Below are 22,316 nucleotides of genomic sequence, written 5' to 3'. Positions count from 1 at the left end.
GACATAACAGATTTGACACAACGTTACTAAAGTTGATCAATCTGTGTGCATTGCTGCTGAAATCCTCCGGCACTGCTCTTTTGTCTAGGAAGAAAACCGAATTGGTTTCATCCATGATAGCATTCAAGCATAGCGACGGACAGCTGGTGTTTAGCAGTATGTAAAAATCCTTGCAGTTTTTTTGTTTTACTGTGTTTACCATAGCATTCATTCAGTTTGCAGTCTTATATTGCTCACGATTTTTTAATTTACAAGTATTTATAAACCCTGTTATCGAAGGGTCTCCCTGTACCTATCTAAAAGGCCCCAATGGAGAAGATTGGGGTAGAAGCATAGAGATCCTCCCTACTAAAACCATGTAACGTTATTTTTGAAAACACGTGCAACTCTCAGAGAATTTTTGAATGGCCTCAAAGAAAGTTTTTTTTCTTGACAGTGGTCCGCTTGTCGTCAGGTGTAGCTGATAGCAGATTTCTTTCAGAGCTGCCAGTTTGAGTGAGTCAAGCTTCTTGTTTTTCACAAGTTCACAGATATTGCTAATGCCCACGATGATTGGATGGCTTGGTTTGCCCATATCATCCATCACCAAACTTATAAGGGTGTCAAACGCTATTTCCGACTCAGCAGCCTCGATGTCTTCCTCCGAGATTTCCTCCGCATCAATACCCCTATGACGCAGCGCCGCTGTCTGACGTGAAAACAGGCTACTGATCTGCTGCGCAGTCCTCCACTCTTCAGGCTTAAACGTGGGCTCTCCGTCCTCATTTCTGAGGGTCTTCATCTCCCTTGCTACCTGTACAGGATCGGCCTTGTTTCCAGTTCTTGTACCCTCTTCGAATTTCTTCGTCAAGAAGGTCTTGACGTTATCAGTCATTCTAGTGGGTCGTTTTGTTACCTTCAGAGCCCACCCCAATGGTCTAGGGTCATGTTCTCTGAAAGCGCTGCCACTATTCTCACCTTGCAATGAGGTTGTTGGCACATCCGGAGCGAACGTCCCCTTTGTCACAATTCCCGCCCATTTCCTCCTAACGCGGTCATACATGGACTCACAGTCCACCTCAAGACGGTGCTTGCCCTTGTCCATATGGTTGTCTGCCTCTGCTTGGGTCTTGAACGTGAGGACGCATCCAGTCTCTTGGCAAGAGTAGATCTCGGACTGGTGCCTGATGCTCTCACTCACGCTTCCCCTGTGTGTAGCTTGACCAAATGGCTTTACCACCCTTACTCCAGTATCTCCTTGTGGTGTAACTCCAAGACCGCTATAAGGGATGAGGCGTCCAGGGCCGATGTTGTACGCTTTCCACACACGGATGCCACACTCCTCATACTGGAAATTGTTCAACACACTAATGCCTGGTATCTTGCTATCTTTGTTTCTTTCCCTGGTCGTGTCCACCTCAACGACCGCTGCTCTGCACCCTTTGATACCTCCATGGGATTCTAGTGCTGCTTTCATATCTTCAGCAGTGACGACGTCGTGCTTTTCGTTGACCCAGCGCTTTATGTGTGCCTTCATAGCAGCAGTCTTCCTATCACAAATGTCCTTGCCAGCCTGTGGTTCTGAGAAATCATATCGCACTGGCCTGACACCGGTTCTCACCCCTACTTCTCTAAGACTTAACAACAGAGGCCCATTGTGGTAACATCCAGCGTTATCCGATCAGAGGTAGGCTGTTGTCGCCCCTGGATACTCCAGTTTGACTTTTTGCAGCAAGTCCTCTATTATTGAAAGAACTGCAAAGGTATTTTGGGTGCAGTTGTTGAAAATGTGTACAAAACACTCGACTTCATGCTTGCTCTCCACTGTTGCTCTAGTGATTACTGCACTGATATGCCAGCTTCTTTCTCTCTTGCCAAAAAAATCACTCATGTGTTCTCTGTATTGCACAGGCAGAAACTTTATTGCCCAGTCCATTACGACAAGACACAAGTTGTCGTCTAGCTTCTCGAGAATATCCTGCTTGGCTTCGTCCTGGTTACTTGACCGTAGCAAGTGAGCCTTCCATGCTTGTATGTTGCGCACACTCTCAGGGTACTCAAACCTCCACCTAACCCTCTCCTCTTCCGTCATGTCCGCTTTGTCTTGCATCTCTGCCACCTGTTTCAGTACTCCTTCTAGACTCTCACAGCGCTCACATTCGTAGCAATGTTCATGATCACATTCGCCCCTGAACTCCCATGCACTACTGTCACTTAGTGCGTGGACCGTGCAGTGATCACTGCAATGTTCTCCTCGTCCGATGTGTGTCTTGAAATCATTCTTTAAGTTCCTTTTTGCATCCTTTAGAAATTCCTGAGTGGCAGTAACGTTGATGCCCTGATCTGCTAAGGCCTCCAACATAGAAAAGAGTTGATCAAAAGCCACTGTACCCTCTGCAGTGGTGTTGTCAAGTCCCTGAAGGAATTTCTGCATAGAGGCCGAACACACTTCAATTATTCGGTAGAGAGAAAGCTGGCTGGCCGGCTCGAACTCTTGTTCTTTACAATAGTCTAAATATTGTCTGATGATGCGTGAAGGAATGACGGTCCTAATGACTGCTGGTATGACAATTTTCTCCCCCGAGTCAAGCTTGAGAGTCTTTGTCCCGAATGCCACGTCTTGGACAAATTCTGATCTGGAGATATATTCAATGAAATGATCCACCTTTTCATGCTCAATTCTTGTACGGAAACTAGGAATTTCAGGGAGAGGCTGGCCTTTCCCTGCTTCTGTTGCATGTTGGCGAGCTTGGTCGATGCGCCATTTGGAAAGCCCAGGGATCATCTCTTGAAGCTCAGCTCTTGAAAAGTCGTCTGCAAAGAGGGAAAGGATCTGTCGCTTTGTTTGCCAATGACCTGCTTGCTCATAGGCCTTGACTAAAATGTCAACAAGACCAGAGTTGGGATCAAAACGCTTGCGCTTTCCTTGGTTGTCTCTGTTTGGATCCAAAAGTACCTCCGTTTGTAACCCCTTCCAAACCAGTTCCTCTTGACCGGGAGTGATGACAGACAATGAAGTCACTATAGTCTCCTTAGCTTTGCGGATGTAATATCGCTGCTGGGTGTCGGAGACGTCGTCCCAGGTCGTGTTCAGGCTGGACATTACGGGGCTGTGGCGGTCACCTGAGATGCTGTGGACAGCTTCGTTTAATTTCTGCTGTTTGCTGTTTTTTTCCTCCATCTCGTCAACCCATAAACTAATCTCTTTGTCTGGTATCAAGGCTTGGGACGAATGAGACTGCAAAGAGACTGTTTCTGACCCCTCACCAGTGCTTGAGACCGCTGCACACACCGCGGCTGGCAATGTGCTCTCCTCACAAACAGTAATGACAGAGACAGTGGCAGAATCAGACTCCTCAATCTCATCTCCAATCACCAAGGTGTCTGAGTAAGGATCCTGAAGCGTAATAAAATAGATTAGCAAATTATGGACAAGATCGTCAACAATTCCACAAAGATCTCCAATACATGTAACTGTGGAAACTCTATATGTGTTTCCTAGCCGCTGCCAAAGGGTGCCCTCGCGTCTTTGTTGTTGCTGGTCTCTTCAAGCACTGGTCAAGACCAATTTGTCATTCAGAAAACATTCAGATGTAGTCGAGTAATTGTTCTCCACGCGCGATCTGAAAACTCTAGACATAGCTATCATTATAACTAGGTCCCAAGCCTCTTGGGAATCGACCACACCTTAACGATTCCAAATGGCTACCCATTGAAGAAAAGACAGGAAAACCAACAAAGGTACGTGTTATTCATGTTGTCAGTTGTTATAGATATCAGTGCACCTGTTGGCGGTATCAAAACATCCTCTGATTATATGGTCAGTTACACTATGCTTAGTTACACTAAGCTGTGAATGGCCAATGTGTACTAGCTTACCTGCTCTCCAGACATGAAACCGTGAGCCTTACGGGATTTGTAGTGTGCTCCACGGCAGCTGGAACACACAGCTGTCATAAAAAATGATAATGATAAATAGATTAACAATAATGACAACAATAATCAACACGATCACCATCAACGTGATTGACCCTTTATACCGTCACCATCGTCTTTATGGTTATCGTTATCATACCCACCATCAATATACAGTCAAGGGACATATATATTCGTCACTTTCAATATGGTGGCGTTTACGCACGCTGTTTTAACTTCGTTTACGCTAAATTTAAGTTTAAAATCACCTTAGTATTTGGTAAGATGACCCGTCATTTTGATAACATTGTCTAGGCGATCAGGAATGGGCTGGTAAAGCTTTCTTATTCAATCTAATTCGATCTTCCACTACACACTCTCGGTTTCACAAAGAAGGTCATTCTTGGTAGCGATATTGACTTTTGTAACTCCCTCTTGATGTAAAGCCAAATAGTTTCTGTCATATTTAAATCTGGAGACTGTGCTGGCCATTCCATTAAGGGTACTTTGCTTTATCTTTATAATTATTTACATTGTGTGCTCCGCTGTGAACTGGCGTATTGCCATCCATGAACATGTAGTCTTTGTCTTCTAAGTACTAAACAACTACTGGCCATACATTATTTTCTAGGATGTCAATGTACTTGGCAGAGTTGCTGTTGCCTTCGACTGAAGTCACACTTCCAACACCATCATATCAAAAACATCCCCAGATCATCAAATTTATCTTTTGTTCCACCTGTGATAGTCGTTCTTAGAATGTTCAACAGTCTTGACAGTTCAGCTTTGTTTTTCACGGATTCTGACAAAGTAACAATTAATTCTTTTGTCTCTGCAGACAGTTAAGCACTTTCTCGACTCACGAGTGCTGAATATTGTTTATCAGAAGCAAAACAAAATAACTATGATCTTTTTTTGCGACCACCTGTTGCAGTTACTGTTGAATAAATGACTGAACAATGTGTCAAAACACAAACAGCTTTTGTTCGTTTCCTTTTGGGAAGTTTGAAATTTTTTTCTTGCTCTTAGTCGGATGTTTGTTTGTTTTTATTTTTACATAATTTTCCCGCCTTTATTGACCGATGTCGCGCTCCGCATCTAGTTTTCCCCCGCTTAGTGTGCACAACGCGGGTAAGAATTGCGCACGTTATTTTTGAAAGTGACGAATACTTATGTCCATTGACTGTAGTTTGCGTCACTCACGTAAGACCAAATTAAAGTGCGGTAATTTGCTTTCTTAACAGCTAAAGAAAGGAAGGTGAGTGAAATAAGGAGTGTTTGGGCGTCCCTTGCAGCCCCACCCAACTTCCCATTCCCTCTACTCCCCCTCCTAGTTCTCCTCTTCCCCCGTCCTCTCCCATTTGGCGTCATCTTGCAGGCGGGGTGCTTGATTAGCAAATTACCACTTCAATCCACCTCGAAACACTACCCCAACATCTCCTCTCCCTCCCCTTTTCCGAAAAAGTCAGAAGGATATCAGACAATGCAACAGAATTAGGCAATGCCTTTGTATATTTGAACGAGTCGACTAAAAGAGAAAAGCTCATTCAAATACAAAAAGCAATGGCATCGGATTACGTTTTGCTTCATTCCCTTAGCATATTCCGATAAAGAAATAAAATTTATGTACTAACCATATCCATTAGCACAAAGTAAAATAAGTACCTTCGAAATAAAGGTTTCGTTTGTATTTACCAGTGAAGTCCATACTACAACTCTAAGTATTAAGGCTGCGGTCTGGCTGCACCCGATTTGTACTTACCCGAGCCAATGGGAACTGTGGCTTGGTGAAATTGATAAATTTCTTCTGACAAGGAGGCATTTACGCGGCACGGTTTCTTTATAGTTTTCCACGGTCCTCGATGACTTGGATACGAGCATGTGTTGCTTTTTCTGCCAGCCCAGTCTGTAGTTAGTTTTTTCCGGTGTCTCGGGCATATTGTCATTGACATTTTCTCGTTATCGGTTGTAACAAAGTATCCAGCTCTATTCAGGATCAGGTCAACCTCATTAACGTTTTCGTCTCCGGTTCGCAGTTGCCCTGAGCTGACTCCCAGGCTTAGTAGATGTGCAGTGATGTCTAGCTTGCACGCCAACAGGGGTACAACCTGCGACCCCGTGCCCTCCAAACTACAGGCAGAATCAGGAGAACTGAACGAAGAAGTTAAACTAACATCCATATTGAAAACAGCAAAATCAGCTGAACAGGACAGCTGTCTGCAGATAATCAGATAAGGGATGGAAAATTATCTTTCCCTGAAGTGTACTTCTACCAAATAACAGAACCGCTCAATATTTCAAAGAGTTTGACAGTGAAGTATAGTATAATATGCAGGCCACCTATCTGAAAAAGTAATGTGTTGCTCTTAGTCACAAACACCGGGAATATGTCGCAAATTAATCAAGCGTGAAATATTTCCGGGAAAAACGACAATTATGCAAATTAGGAAATTAGGTTAAAGTTGTGAGAAAGCTCAGGCGAAGGTATTTTAACTTGCCAAATAAGAGTTTGCGTATTTGTAAAGACTTTATGACAGGCTAATAAAAAATAGTTTTGATCTGGATATAAACTGCCGCACTTTAGAGAAAACCAGATTGGAAAATTGCCAAAATTCTTCTTACTTGCGATAGCCACGAAGTGATGATATTTGGAACCGCTCCAAAGTAAGTTATTTTTAACCAAATTCGTTTATATTGGAGACATGAGATGGTTATAGGCTGGAAAGTATGTACAGTTCGTATAAATGAATAAGGCTAATGCCAAGTAAGTAAAATGTGTCGTGGAAGTTTACCCAAATTTTCCGTCTCACGTGGGCAAAATAGCACCAAAAACTAGGGGGGTGGTCAAAATTCTAAGAAATTAATTTTATTTTACTAAAAATACCACCGATCGTAATCTTATCTGATAGAGAAAAAATGCTGAAAATTTGGAGGTAATCGGCCGACCTCGATCCGCGGACCCTGCCTGGTCCTTAGTGACAATGACACTTAAGTTTTCAAAGTATTGTTTTGAAATGTAAAACAAGTTTCCTCCACGTTTCCCAGAGGACATTAAAACAAGTAATTTTTTCCTTGATTTAATTATCCTACTTTTAACGTGAATGTCACTCATGGAATGCCGCCATGCTGGATTTGCACCCAGGCCCAACATCCTTTGCGAGAACCTTGGGTTCCAGGCTTCCCTCCTCCAAGCTCAGGTACAGTACATGTATTTGCTTTTGCCGCGAGTTTTTCCTCTTGCTGTGAGTTTTTGCTTTTGCCTTGAAGAATTTACATTTGCCTTAGTCTTTGCTTTTGCCGTGAGGTATTTTATTTTTGCCGTGAGGTCTTTGGTTTTGCCGTGAGGTATTTTGTTTTTGCCGTGAGGGTTCTGGTTTTGCTGTGACAGTTGTAGGCCACCGTAAACACCAATGTTCATGTATTATACACAATTAGTGGACATCGATTTTAATATAAAAAATAACTCAAACCATTAAATGCCCCCTTTAACTTGACTTCCCTTTAAATGAACGGTCAAACGACAAAGTTAGAGCCAGTAGTGTCTTGAAGCAATTTACATTTATAAAAGTACACCACCTTGATACCTTTTTGCAAAGTACTGTTTTCAAGACAGTTACATTTGGTAAATCAGACAGTGCAGTTGCATTCAATTTGTCAGTTTCTATTTTCAAGTCTCTGTGCAACTCAATTCACTCATTCACAGGGTATGGACAGAAAGGAATCTGCTCGTTTTTACATAGACTCTTTTCATGGATACAGCAAACCAAAGGAAATAACAGCGGTGTCATCTGCTAGTCTGTACCACATCCTCAGTAAGATAAGGTGGGTGGTACCTGGTCAAGGAGATGTCAGATCAAGGAATCATTCATCCTTCAAGATTTCTCATAAGAACGAACATTAGGCTAGCATTTATGTTTGCCAATGCCCATCTGCTGTAGGTGAAAAGTCATCACGAGAAGAATATTGTAATCGTGATTTCTCCGTTAATTAATCTTATGAAAGATCAAGTGAGCCGTCTATCTTTGCTTGGAGTAAGCGCAATAGCACTTAGTGATATCAGTTCGGCAGCGGATGTAAAAAAGGTGGAGAGTGGAGAATTCTCTATCGTTTACGGATCACCTGAATCTTGGCATGGCAACATTAGATGGCGAAGAATGTTGGCAAGCGAAACCTACATATCCTATGTGAGAGCAGTTGCTGTGGATGAAGCGCACGTGATTTGCCATTGGTAAGAAATATTTTTATCGCTTCAATCACCCTCATTTCAATCACTGAATATTATTATCTTTAATTCTTTACCAGTCAGGTATAATTTCATTCTTGTTATAGCCCGTTCCAGGCATTAAGACACATGTAAGGTGCAGTTGAGAATTCAAAATAAGGTGAAAAGGGGAAGTATTTAACTCGCCCCTAACTATCTAGGCCCGGTTCCTCAAAAGATAGTTACATTGGACCCAGGATTAAGGTAAATTTCAGGCAAAGTTTTCTCGTCTAAGAACATGAGCCTTCTCTATGACATACAGTAACAATAACACAAAATGTTACCCTACACAATGTATAGGAATGTAAAATACAAAAACAGATCAAAATTTTTATCCTAGCTTAACACTTATCGACCTTTCAGGAACCAGGCCCGAAGGTCTGTAACACAGTATTCGTGTTAGAAAATTCCCAAAGATTTTTTTCTTTTACAAATTTAATATAACTTATTGTACACTCAAACCTGTAAGTCCTGCTACTATGTACATCACCCCTGGTTACTTTCGTTCACAAAGGAAAAAAAAAAAATGAATAATTGAACCCAACTTTATTCCTATATGTTCATTTACCTTTCTATGAATTGCATTTAATTGCTATTATAGCCCACTAGATCTTATAGTTAGGTTATATGCATTATTCTAAGTATCGCTAAGATAATAATTTTATAAAAATAGTATCCATTCTTACTACTTTTACTTGCACACATTTGGCAGTCCTCTTAGTAAAAATAAAATTCCCCATTGCTGGGCATACCTCTAAAGTATCTGCAACTGTACTTGAAACTATTATTGGGGGGGAGAGGGAGGAGGGAAAATAATTTTGTGCCTTGTCACCCAAAACCATCACCACCACCATACAAACGTCTTTAAAACTTGCAACTTTGTGATGGTATATTCTTACTTCAAAATGTGCCATTTTCCATGAATTTCATGAATAATTTGGGCTAGGAGACAAACAAAATTGAACATCATTTTAACCTGAATTTAATTTTGACCTGTAACATAATTTATATTCCCTAATTTTGATCCAAGCCAAAAATGTTACAAACACTTTAAAAGTAGGTGTGGAATCAAACAGCTAAAGGAAGCCCATTGAATACCCCAGCCTTGTCCAACCTTGTACATAATTTTTTCTGGGAAAGGGTTCTTCAAACATTATGCTTAATTTTTGTTTTGGAAAGACTTTTTTTACTTAAGTTTCAAATGACCAGAAGCAATGAGAGAAGTCATTACCTAGCCGTCACACCTGAAGAAAACTTTTTTTTGTGATCATTTAACCATGCATACATCTTTGACATGTCTAGGTTTACCAAAGCATCTCTTTCAAAACTCTTGATATGCCTGTAACTGCGACCCTCGTGGTACTTGAAAACTTCTCTTTCATTTAGTTTTTTCAACAGTACATCTAAGTCAACTACAGGAAAACGTTGAATATGCTTTCCTGAGCGTATAAACCGCTGAAGAAGTCTGTCCACCTTTCCACTAATGTTCCTGACAGGTTTCTCAGCATGGCAGATTCTTGATACTGCCTTCTCTGAGAGGTTTGCTCCAATGTTACGGTAGCCTTGCTTGTTGAAATTGTTACTACGCTCCACTTCTAGGTCATGTCGAATGTTGTTTCTAAGACCTCCATGATTGTTAACAGTCCTGTTCCACACAAAGATCTCTGACTCCTTCTGGCTTAAACCATTCACCAAGAGCAGCTGGCACAGGCTCTCCAGTGCATACTTGGTGCTGTGTGGGTCATCTGCTTTACATAAAAGCATTAGATAGTTGTATTGTCTCATGATCCGCTGGCCATCCCCTTCTGAGACAGCATCCAAAAAGTTCATAAAGAAAAGTCCTTCTGAGAGAAGTGCAGCACTGTAATTAAAAACATCATCTCTACTTTCGGACGCCTGGTCTGTGGTTGTGGATGAAGTTGTGGTTGTCGATATACTTTAAGCGCCAAACAAGCCAACTTTACCGTTCATGAATTTATGAAAAATTTGCAACATTCCTATTCGATTTTGGATGGCTTGAGAAAGGTGGTCATGACTCAACAGGACACCAAAATAAAAATATTTTGTCTTAAACAGGCACGGGGTTCGAGGGCCTCTGAGCTTCACTACCATAACCACCATAACCCCCACCTGCCTTCGGACTTTTTTTTCCATACAGAGAAATGGCAAAGGACTAATATGCCCGAACGGGTTTAGACGTAAAGGTTAACGTTCAATCAGAATTCCGTTTAAAAGGTGACTTTTAAATTTTTCAGATCTGTAAAATCCTTTCATAGAAATTTGAAGATGTCGAATCGTATTTCAAATCAACGGTGGTACCATTTGTGGTGCAATTTCAGGGGGTTGGCCTGGAAGGGGAGCAACTACCAGATGTGACTGTGCCCCCTAAAATCGACCTACTGAAACAAATCATAATGATGTTAAATTCGTAAGGGAGTCAAGATCCGAACAGGTAAGAAATGAAGTTCCATTATTTTCTAAAATATTTCGCGATGCCTTCTGAAGTGTTTTTAAAAGTTACTTTTTACTTATTTCAACTTCTTAATTGTCAACTTTTTCAAATGAAAAGGGCGGGAAATTACTTGATGATGATTGCTCGACCATCAAAATTTTCCTGCTGTTTATTGGCTGAGCCGTATAGTCCGTGCCATTAGTTTGTTTGGGTTTTCAACAATTAGTGGATAAGGTTTTTGTGGTATCCAAATTAATGGAGGGAAAGGTCTGTACATGTGAATTTGTTAAAATTCTTTAATATTTCATATTATTCATCTGCGACAAATAGTTCTAGTCTTGCAACGAGGTAGACTTAATTTTTTTTTTAGAAGGAAAGAAAGAAAGAAAGAAAGAGATGATTGTTTGAGTCCAGACCTTAAATTGCTTGAGAATTTTAGTAAAATCTATAAATTGTAATAGCGAAATTGAATTCTGGCAAAATTGAGATCAAGGAAAAATTGGACAATAAAATGATAATAAAATAAAACGGTAAACATTATTTCCAAGTAAGTTCTATTTGCACAAATTTGGTAGGTGAAACAAGTTATTGACATTGGAAGGACGGATGGTGAACCCTTGTCGTAATCCAGACTGCATTTCATAGGAATTGGCCCTATCAAAGCTCCGATATCCACGCAATGCAGAAGAAAGAGAAAAATGGTAAAAGCCAATGCAAAAAAATAGACGGAAAAAACGTGCGGGTCACGTACATATACCAGACTGCTTTTGGGAAGCAGCTCAATACCATTCTCAAAAGTAGGCAATACTCACTCCAGCTCCAAAATTGCATTCATTGCTAGCACTACCTACTTTTAAAATAACAAGTATGCAGAGTTTGTAAAAATGTACCAAAAAAATGAGGCGAAAAAAACTCACCCAAGATACAAGCTCCGTTATTCAAAGTCTATTTAAAAAGAAAAGTTATTTCGCCCTGAGTAAAAACCAAATGCTACAATTATGGTCAATAGTCCTTGGGACAGTAACGCAATATTCATATTTGTCCATCATCTCTCCGTTCCCTCATAAAAAAGTGCATCCTTTATCGAAATTCTCTTGCCTTCTCAATCATCCCTCCTCGCCTCCCTCACCCTTTACAAAGGTTTATCTCGGAAAAAATCGGACTGTACGTGTCAATCACTGGGGTGAGGTGAGGGGTCGGACCGGTGTGTATTTGATGGAGAAAGCCTCAGAAAAGCAAAAGTCTCAAGACTTTTGTCCATGAACAAGGCTACGAATATTAGGAACTTTCTTGCTTTCATTTTGTCTTCAATTTGATGATTGATCCCGACTAAAATATTTAGGGTTTTTTCCGCCGCCAAAAACACGGTGATATTGTCACCAGAACGTCTCGCTGTGATAGTGTGATAGTATGTTACATACCAGATTTCTTTTAACCATGGTGTTCCGCTGCACGCTTCCGGCGCGCAGAACTCCTCTACTAACCACCACATTTATGTAATATTTTTACATTTAAGCACTGCTAAATGAAGAGAACCTGAACAGAGAAGGCAAAATGGACAGCAGTAGCAGTAGCAGTAGCACCGAAGAAGAAAGTGAAAGTGAAGGCGTTAAGAATAATCAAGAAAGTTGTAGTGAAGAGAGTGAAAGTTCTGAGAGTTCAAACGAAGAAGAAGGGGAGGAGAACTGAGAGGATGAAGCCAGGGCTAGCAAAAACGGAGAAGGTACGGAGGAAGATGGCAGGCCCGATAAAAGAGGGCAAGATGGAAGGGGTAGCAAGAGTGGAGAGAATTCCGGTGAAGATGAAAAGGGGGAAAACAGAGGAGAAGAAGACAGCTGTGGGGAGAACGGAAGAGCTTCTGAGGAAGACGCCAGGGCAGACAACGGAGGGCAAGAAGAAAGCGGTAGCAAGAGTGGAGAGGATTCAGGTGAAGATGAAAAGGAGGAAAACAGAGGAGAAGAAGACAACTGTGGGGAGAACAGAGTAGCTTCTAAGGAAGATGGCAGGGCGGATAAGGGAGGGCAAGAAGAAAGCGGTAGTGAGAGTGGAGAGGATTCGGGTGAAGATGAAAAGGAGGAAAACAGAGGAAAAGAAGACAACTGTGGGGAGAACAGAGTAGCTTCTGACGAAGACGGCAGGGTGGATAAAAGAGGGCAAGAAGAAAGCGGTAGCGAGAGTGGAGAGGATTCAGTTGAAGTTTATGGTAGCATAAACTGTTGTTAATGAACCTGAGAATGATGCCCTATGAAAGCGCACTTAGGACATACTAGCAACAATCATGTCTCGGTTCTTATGTCACACAACGTGTAACATTTGTATAAGCTTTTGCACTAAGTAATGGTAAATACTAGTTCAAAGTACAAGAAAGAACAATGAACACTAACTAGTTGTTTGATTACAATGTATCCTTCTTCTTTGGCAAAGTCCACTGTAATGTAGCAAGATATATTACTAGACTCCACAAAGGTTCCATTCATATTATGCTATCATAATATGTTATATTATCCATTCATATTATGTTATCATGAACGTGTGCTCCTCTTTTTGCCTTACACTGCCCTTTCCCAGTCAGTTCGTTTAGAGCTCCGGTTCATTCACAACAGCGTTTTTTCGCCTGGTCTACTTCCTCACAAATCGCTTCGCTTAAATCGACTTACATAACTTAGTGTATCATGCCAAGGCAAAGGAGGAACATCAACCGTCGAAATGCCGTATTGGATGGCGCCAACGTACCAGCAGAACCAACAGACTACAGCGCCATGTCTACCAAAGCTCTTCGCCTCATGCTGGGAGAACGTCACCTCCAGCAAACTGGGAATCGCCGCGAACTTATCTCGCCACTACAACATAATGAGCAGCAAAGACCGCCCGCATCACAATCAGCAGGCGCCCAGTCCAACTCCAGTATCACCACTGGCGTTCCACACGCGGAATTGGCTGCCTTAATCGCCTCCATAGTGGACGAGCGGATGAACCGCCAACTAATCCAAGATGGTGGTGCCAGCAATGCCAGTGCTCAACTCACTCGGCCCAGTCCTCTGAGCAACCTTCAGGACAGCCTCAGGTCCAGTCCTCCTCCACCGCCACAAGATGGCGGCCAAAACACAACACAATAACAACCTTCCCTTCAAAATCCTCCGACAGGTAATCTCCTCCGAAGCACCGCCGTTTCTTCTGGTCTTGGTTCCCTCTCTTCTCCAGTCGACTTTTCCGATCCAGCCCAAGTAGCGTTCCTTCACCCTAACTTCCGACAGCCTTCCCTCGCCAGCCATCTGACTAAAGCCACCTCGACGGCCATCACCAACGGTGAGTACGTGGACTTTGCTACCCTTTTACCAATGACCTCCCTTCTCACCTACACCATCCATTCCCATCTTAACCTTAAGGTAGGTGATCAGGGTCTAACTATTCCCCTTCCCTCCTCCTCTAAACGGCCCAAAATCACCTCTATCGATCGATGGCTCGATGCCTTTGCCATATATTACGCCGTTATAGTGTCTGTACATCCCTCTCGTGCCGCGGATTTAATAGCTTATCAACAGTTGATTCACGATGCGGCAGAAAAGTTCCCTGGGATGGCTTGGTATGTCTATCATGTGGAATTTCGAAGGCGTGCCTCCCATAACCTTTCTGCCAAGTGGGGGGAACGGGATGTTCAGCTCTACCTCGATACCTTCACAGGCCTCCCCAAATCGGGATGCCGATCTTGCGGCAGCACTGATCATCTTTCTGATACCTGCCCTTTATCTCCCCGTAGGTCCCGGCATGCCCTTACCCAATCCGACCTGTGCTACAACTTTAACAAAGGCCGACCCTGTGCTCGCACCCCATGCCCTTACCAACACAGGTGTAACCAGCTGGGATGCTCAGCAGCTCACTCTGGGGAAGATCACACTAAACTCACCCGCCACAGAGAGGGCAGACCTAAATCGTCTTCAAGTTCTGGCAATTCCTCCCGAGGACACTCCTAATTACCTCTCCCAACTGACCCCTCACACCCCCACTGACCAACAAATTTGCATCCTACCTTCAGGGCCATCCAGATCACACAACAGTTAATCATCTTCTCACAGGGTTTTCTCAGGGCTTTAAGATCGGCTATTCAGGTCCAAGGGCCCCCAAGAAATATTCTAACCTTCCCTGTGCAAATATCAACCCATCTATTATTGACAAAAACATGCTAAAAGAGGTTACCGTGGGCCACACAGCAGGGCCTTTCCACATCCCTCCCTTCTCCAACCTGCAGGTATACCCCATTGGGGTCATTCCCAAGAAACACTCTTCGGAATGGCGTACCATTTTCCATCTCTCCTACCCCAAACACCGCCCCACCAGTGTCAATGCTCACATTCCTACCGAATCCTATTCTTTGCAATACATAAAGGTGGACCACGCAATTGCCATACTTCAGGATCTCGGTCCAGGATGCTTCATGTCTAAACTAGACATAAAATCAGCATTTCGCAATGTTCCTATCCACCCCTCTGATTGGGAACTTCTGGGTATGAAATGGGAAGGGTTCTATTTCTTCGATATGGTCCTCCTCTTCGGTCTCAGGTCGGCCCCCTTCCTTTTTGATGAATTCTCTTCTGCAGTTGAATGGATCATTCAAACTAAACTTAATATCCCAAAGGTTATCCATATACTACATGATTTCTTTTTTGCTACCTCCCCTCCCAGATCAAAATGCATGACTGCTCTATGCCAAATTTTGCACCTTTTTACTCCTGGGAAAACCTTCCCTGCATGCACATGCCTTGAATTTATGGGTATCCTACTAGATTCCAATAAAATGGAAGCCCATCTCCCGATGGATAAACTCACCCGCATTCAGGAAGCCCTTTGTCAGTGGACTACTAGGAAATCTGCTACCCTACAGGAGCTACAGTCTCTGATTGGCACCCTTCAATTTGCTTGTAAGGTTATTGCCCCCAGCCGCCCCTTCTTGCAACGCATTATCCACCTTACAAAGGGTATCAAGTTCCCCCATTGGCATATTCGCCTTAATTCCGGTTTCCGTAAGGACATTTCTATGTGGCAGCATTTTCTCCAAAATTGGAATGGGGTGTCTCTCTTTTTAGATACCCAGACCACCTCTCCCCCGGAGCTTCAGCTATACACTGATGCTTCTGGTTCCCTTGGGTATGGGGGTTTCTTAGCAGGGGAATGGTTCCAGGGCCACTGGCTCCCCCACCACACCCTCAGCCAAAAAAGGGGTATTAGTATTGAATGGCAGGAGCTATTTCCCATATACTTGGCCTGTATTTTTTGGGGGCCCTGCTGGTCCGGCAAAAGAATCCGCATGTGGTGTGACAACAAGTCAGTGGTGGCTAGCATAAACTCTAAACACTCCCAAGTCCCCCCGGGTAATGGACCTTATTCGAGCAATCACACTTCAAACGCTCCAATATAACTTTGCATTCACAGCTACTCACATCCCAGGCTTAGACAATTCTATCGCTGATTCCCTTTCCCGTTTTCAGATGGACCGCTTCCGTACCCTGGCTCCCTCAGCCTCTCCCACAGCCTCCACCATCCCTCCATCAGCGATGAACATCTGAGAGGTTCTGTACAGCGATACCTTCATGCTTCCCTTGCCCCTTCCACTCGATGCACCTATCAAGTTGGCGTTAAGCACTTCCTCACGTTTACACTCATGCACGGTTTAGTAGGCCCCTCAAACCCCCTCCTACCAGCCTCAGAGATAACCCTGATGTATTTTGCATCTCATTTAGCCAACACCATATCCTATGAAACAGTTAAGCTGTACTTGGTGGCAGTGCAGGACCTTCATCGGGAGCTTAACTTTCCTCTTAAGCTCAATGACATGCATAGGTTACAAAAGGTCCTGACAGGCATTAAGCGCCTCACTCCTACCAAGTGGCTTGACCGTTTTCCCATTACCATAACAGTTCTCCATTCCATTCACTCTTTACCTTAAGCCCGAACTTTCCTATAACCTGGACCATGTTATGCTTTGGGCGGCCTTCACCCTTGCCTTTATTGGGTTTTTAAGATCCAGTGAATTCACTTGCAATGGCCCCTTCGACCCCTCTGTCCACCTCACTTCCAAGGACATCACACTGGTACCCAACTCCCACTCACCCAGCCATATGCTAGTCCACATCAAACAATCCAAAACTGACCCCTTCAGACAGGGCCACACAATCACCATTGCAAAGTCCTCGTCACCTATCTGTTCGGTGATGGCCATGAAAGACTATCTCCTTCAAGTCCAGCCAACATCAAGCCACCCTCTGTTCGCCTTCGTCCAACCCAGACAATGGCTTACACGGAACAATCTCACAACAGACCTTAGGTCAATTCTTCACCACTGTGGTCTCCCTGCCAACAATTTCTACTCCCACAGTTTCCGTATTGGAGCCGCCACCACAGCAGCCAAAGCTGGCCTTCCACCCTGGCTTATTAAAGTTCTAGGCCGCTGGAGCTCAGACTGTTATGAACGCTATATAAGGACCCCTAAATGTACCATTTTAGAAGTACCTAGACTCTTAGCCAATACTAGTCCATAACTAACTTCAGGACAGCCAGTGTTGTCTTCAACTCTCGTCAGATCACTTGCAAAGTCTCATAGGAACAGAAGGTATGGCTCCCTCTTCTTGCCGGAGCCCAACTTTATTCCCCTTCTACTGTGGGGGGATTGTGTCCCCTGTCTCCCCATGCTCCACAATCCGTGGCAGAGAAGTGCAACCCCTGGCTGCACTTTACCCCACAGTAAGGCTTCGCCCTTGGAGACAGGTCCGGAAAAATATCCACTCCAGGGTGTGGACCCCCGGTCCCACCTGATCTGTACTCCACCCAGGAGGGCCACCCCTCCTGGTTCCCCTCAGTTCCTGTACTGGGGGATATGGGCCTCACCACCGGAGACTGATCAGGACTCCTGTCCAGGGTGGCTACCCCCGGTACCACTCGATCTTGTCTCCCCCCAGGAGGGCTTCTCTCCTGGTCCCCTTATCCCTAGATTTAAGCGCTTCCCTGCCACCAGAATTTTGCCCATTACCCTTTGTGTGTTTTCTATGTGGTACCGACAGAAGCATTTATGCGGAAAAACACTGCCAATTGGAAGAGTTTATTAACATGTAGTTTTCACCGTCAAAGGCATTTGAGGACCTTATGCTAGCTTAAATACATTCCTCTTAAGCAGCAACAGTGATGGAATATGATCCCTATTTCAAAGTCCATGGGCTAATGTAATCTGTACCAGTTTAAGCCAAAGTAAAACGAAGCATCGATGTTACATTATTGAGAGGACTAGTCAAGTTTTTAACAATTGCACTGTCTTTTTCATGACACCTCTATATATGTGGGTATTACCCATTCAGTAAAAGGTGAAGTAAAAGCAAAGAGGAGAACTTTAATGCCAGTAGAAGTTCCAAAATCAGCGTCAAAGGTTGTCATTTGACATAAAGCAATTCTATGTAGTCGTCATTTTTTGTTTGTGATTTTCTCTGTGTTTATCTAATGAACATATTTCACACTCTTAATTGAACTAAGCTTAAGCATGAACTACACGTTGAATAGTGTCTCATGTTATTTCACATTCGCAGATGAAGGTACAACTTTCCATTGCAAAGAAGGATCTTTGAGAGAAGTCTGAGAAGATTGGAATGTCAGATGAGATACTCAATTCATGGAGGAAAGACATTTATCTTGCTGCATTGGGTCAGAGGTCTAATGGTGCAATTATTTTTAATTTCCTGTCATCGTGAAAATTCTACATCCACAGTGCAACCCAATCGCAGTATGCACACTGCCTGTCAAGAGAGTAGAGCCCTATCTATCTGAACATGGTAAGATTATTCTGCTTGGCGATTTACTGCTAGAACGGGGACATTAAACGACTTTATTGAAAATGATACACTCAGCCCTGTACTACCTACTGATATCTACCATCTTGTTGAACACTGTCCTAAACGAAATAATGCACATTATACTGTAAACAAATAGGTTATAAATTTTGAATGGTAAGCTAACAGGTGATCTTGATGGGAAGCTAACCTCCTATCAGAGAACAGGAGTGGGCACTGTTGACTATGGAATTGCAAGCAAAGAACTCCTTAAGTCAATACTTAGATTTCAAGTGCAGACCCTAACCCCATATACCGATCATTGTCCAATTAGTGTTAAAATACCATTTTCCAAATCTGGCTCAATGAAGGACAAATCTAATGAAGAACCTGTAAGACAGACTAAAAAGACTCCAATAGTTCAAAACACTCCTAAAACATTCCTGTGGAAGACAGGATCCAAAGAAAAGTTTGAGTGCACTATCAAGCACAGACATTCAAGGTCAATTCAAATCTTTCAACGCTAGAGATTATCCTTCGATGGATGACGACATTTCGCATTTCAACAAACTAATAATGCACACAGCTAAAATAAGCCTGGTACTGTCAAAGAAAAAATGGAAAAACACTAAAAACAGCAAACCGTGGTATTACAATACATGCAGACAGTTAAAGAAACAATTACAACACCTTGCAAAGAAAATGAATCCTACAACTCAGAGATCTTTGCAAAAGGAATATTTTGCCCTTAAAAAGAAATATAAAAAACAGGTCAAATTGATGTATAAGAAATACAAAAGTAATCTTATTAATGAGATAAATGCATTAAGTTTGGAACGCAGTCAAGACGTTTGCAGGCAGATCAACAAACTCCGAAAAGAAAGTACGATCGAGAAGAAACCCTCATATCTCCGGAAGCATGGATACAACATTTTCGACAATGACTTTATGATAACAATGAAACAAATGAAAATACAAATTTTGCAAATGACTCGGACGAAACAGAAAATTTGACAGATGATGAAATCTTAGGAAAACCGATCACTCCAAAAGAAATCCACGAACATATACCAAACCTTAAGACAAAGAAAGCAAGCAGCGTGGATTATATTCTAAATGAAATGATCAAACATGGTCGATATTTTTTGCTTCCCTCACTAGAAAAATCTTCAATGATATACCTAACAGTGGTAAATTTCCGACTGACTGGAATATTGGCGTGATAAAACTCATTTACAAAAAGAAAGTTGATAGAAGGTCCCCAGCAAATTACAGAGGAATCACTTTGACAAGTTGTTGGGGCAAATTGTTCACATCAATTTTACAATCCAGGTTGAATAAATAAATCGAAATCCATAACATTCTCAACCTGGAACAATTTAGAATCAGACCAAATGCTACAACAACAGATAGTTTATTCATCTTGCAACAACTCCTTCATAAGTACACCAAACAACATGTCATGAAGAACTTTATGTTGGCTTTATTGACTATGAAAAGGCTTTGAATAGTGTATGGCAGTCTGGAATAATATATAAACTACAAAGGGAAGGAATAAAAGGAAAATTCCTGAAGGTCATCAAATCGATGTATTTATCAATTAGGAGTTATGTGAAGGTTAATCACAACACAATGACTGTTAGCTTCTTATGTAACAAAGGCATACGGCAAGAGGATGGCTTAAGCCCAGTGTTATTTTCTTTATTTATGAATGACTTGCCGGAGTATCTTAGAGCACATAACTGCCCTGGCGTAAAGTTAGGTAAATCAATCACTAAATTGCCTCATGTATGCTGATGATCTGTTAGTAATTAGTAATTTACCAGAAGGATTACAATTGCTGAATGTAATTTATAAACTCGCTCAAGAATGGAAGGTCAAAGTAAATAACAAAATTTAGCGGTAATGGACAAAACAAAAACCAACAAATTTCAAATATGCAAATGAAACTATAGAAATTGAAAACAAACAAACAAATAAACACACCTAGGAATAGAAATGATATCATCTGGTCGTTACACCTGTGCAAAGGAAATTCTTAGTAAGAAGGCTACCAAAATTGTCTTCACAATTAAACGATTACTCTCAAACATTGATTCTTCAGCGGTCGAGACAAGGAATAAACTTTTTGATGCCCTTGTTAAACCAATACTACTTTATGGTTGTGAAATATGGGGACCAGAACTAATATCTTATATGACAGATTTTGATAAAAGTACAATTGAGCAAGTTCACATTAAATTCTGTAAACAAACATTAAATGTCCCATGGTACACAGAAAACAAAGCCTGTAAAGCAGAACTTGGCCTATACCCTTTATCTATAGACATAAAGGCCTCCCTTTTATGTTACTGGCAAAGATTAGAACAAAAATCAGACAACCCTCTCTTAAATGAAGCTTTCAATACGAAACAATACAAATGCACCACAAAAACGAGGTGATAAAAAACCAGCAATGTGTTAAGAACACTCGTTCTAGCATTAAACAACAGTTGCAGAAAAAATTTTCTCAAGATTGGTTTGAAGCTCAAAACGACATTTCGGATAGCTCTAGACAAAAATATACAAACAAGGAAATTAAAAAAGATTATCGTTCAGAAGAATACCTAAAGATACTTAGAAATCCAGCTCATAGAATCAGTATCACTAAACTGCGATTGGGAGTTCATACTTTACGCATACAAACAGGGAAATATGAAAATAAAGAAGCTTCCATGCCAGTAGAGGAAAGGCTTTGTTTAGTTTGCAAAAGACACTGGATAGAAGACGAGAAACGCTTCTTAATTGACTGTACTGAATACGATGGTCTTAGACAGAAACTTTATTTACATATTTCTGAAAATGATGCAACCTTCATCAATTTAACAGGTCATGATAGAACGTTATATTTACTCAGATTAGACAATGCAAGTACTTCACAAGTTATAGCCAAACATGCCCATCTAATGTTTAAAAAACGAAAACAGATCCTGAGTCAAAAATCTAATTGATTAGTTAATTACATTATAGTATAATTATTATCGAAATAGTATATGCCGTATAATTTTGTTTCCTTTCATATTTTATACAACTTGTTGTAGTTATAAAAACCTTTATTGTAACTAGACCAATGCCTCCCTTCGGAGAGTAAGGCGCAATAAAGATATACTATACCATACCATTTATGACATATTTTCAAGCTGTATGGGCATTTACCTTTTACTCTGCTTTCACAATGCTTTTTACCCTTCTGCACACCCTGTAGAGTGGAGATTACCAATACAGTTTACAGCGTCAGTGGTGTAAAGGAAAACCAGCACTTTTCCAGATCCCAACATGAAATCCAATAATGCATCGATGTAGATTTAGTTTGTATATCAAAGAAAACTCCTTTTTGAGTTATTTTGAAAACATAGCTCATATGTCAGTGGTGTGAGCGTATGTATCTTTGTGGCTTTGTATGTCCGGATGTTTGTTGCAAGAGCCAATAAGGTTGAAGGTACTATGTGTTGATGGTTAGGAACCAATGAGATCTTGGCATCTATTTAAACACGGTTACAGGTGTTTGGAAGCATACATTAAATATCTTGATGATTCAAACGCTGTGTACAGTGATGCAGTTGTTCAAGGGTTTATATTTTAGTGTGGATGCTACTTCAAGACATTTATGACCGAATTTGGCTATTGTGAACAGTAGAGCGCACGTATTTATGAGTTGTGTTTGATCAGCTTCACTGGGTGAGGAAGAGTATAAAAGATCATGTATTTTCAAAGCTCTTCCAATGAAACAATAATTGATATTTAGATATCGACTTTAATTTGAAAGTATGCGGCCTATAAATTGTGGTTTTAGATGTTTGAAAGGCAGCTTATTTTTTTGGAAGTTGTACCGAGTATTGTTAATCCAGTAAACAAGCTTTTT

At 41.7% G+C, this 22,316-nt stretch overlaps 1 protein-coding gene and 2 pseudogenes across 1 annotated transcript; 2 read left to right on the top strand and 1 right to left on the bottom strand.

The window, feature by feature from the left end:
• Positions 1-214: 214 nt before the first annotated feature.
• On the bottom strand, positions 215-1,084 carry LOC140930655 (uncharacterized). Its single transcript, XM_073380374.1, has one exon. The coding sequence runs from the start codon at positions 1,082-1,084 to the stop codon at positions 365-367; it is 720 nt and encodes a 239-aa protein (XP_073236475.1). The 3' UTR covers positions 215-364.
• Positions 1,085-15,337: 14,253 nt separating this feature from the next.
• On the top strand, positions 15,338-16,168 carry LOC140930725 (uncharacterized; annotated as a pseudogene).
• Positions 16,169-16,263: 95 nt separating this feature from the next.
• Positions 16,264-17,627, top strand: LOC140930724 (uncharacterized; annotated as a pseudogene).
• The last annotated feature ends 4,689 nt before the right edge of the window (positions 17,628-22,316 follow it).

Source organism: Porites lutea, chromosome 3 (assembly GCF_958299795.1).
Source record: "Porites lutea chromosome 3, jaPorLute2.1, whole genome shotgun sequence".
Lineage (NCBI taxonomy): Eukaryota > Metazoa > Cnidaria > Anthozoa > Scleractinia > Poritidae > Porites > Porites lutea.
This window is presented reverse-complemented; position numbering and strand designations above follow the sequence as displayed.

Excerpts from the sequence above, each read along its gene's own strand:
- LOC140930655 (XM_073380374.1), bottom strand. The coding sequence starts at position 1,084 with ATGGACAAGGGCAAGCACCGTCTTGAGGTGGACTGTGAGTCCATGTAT.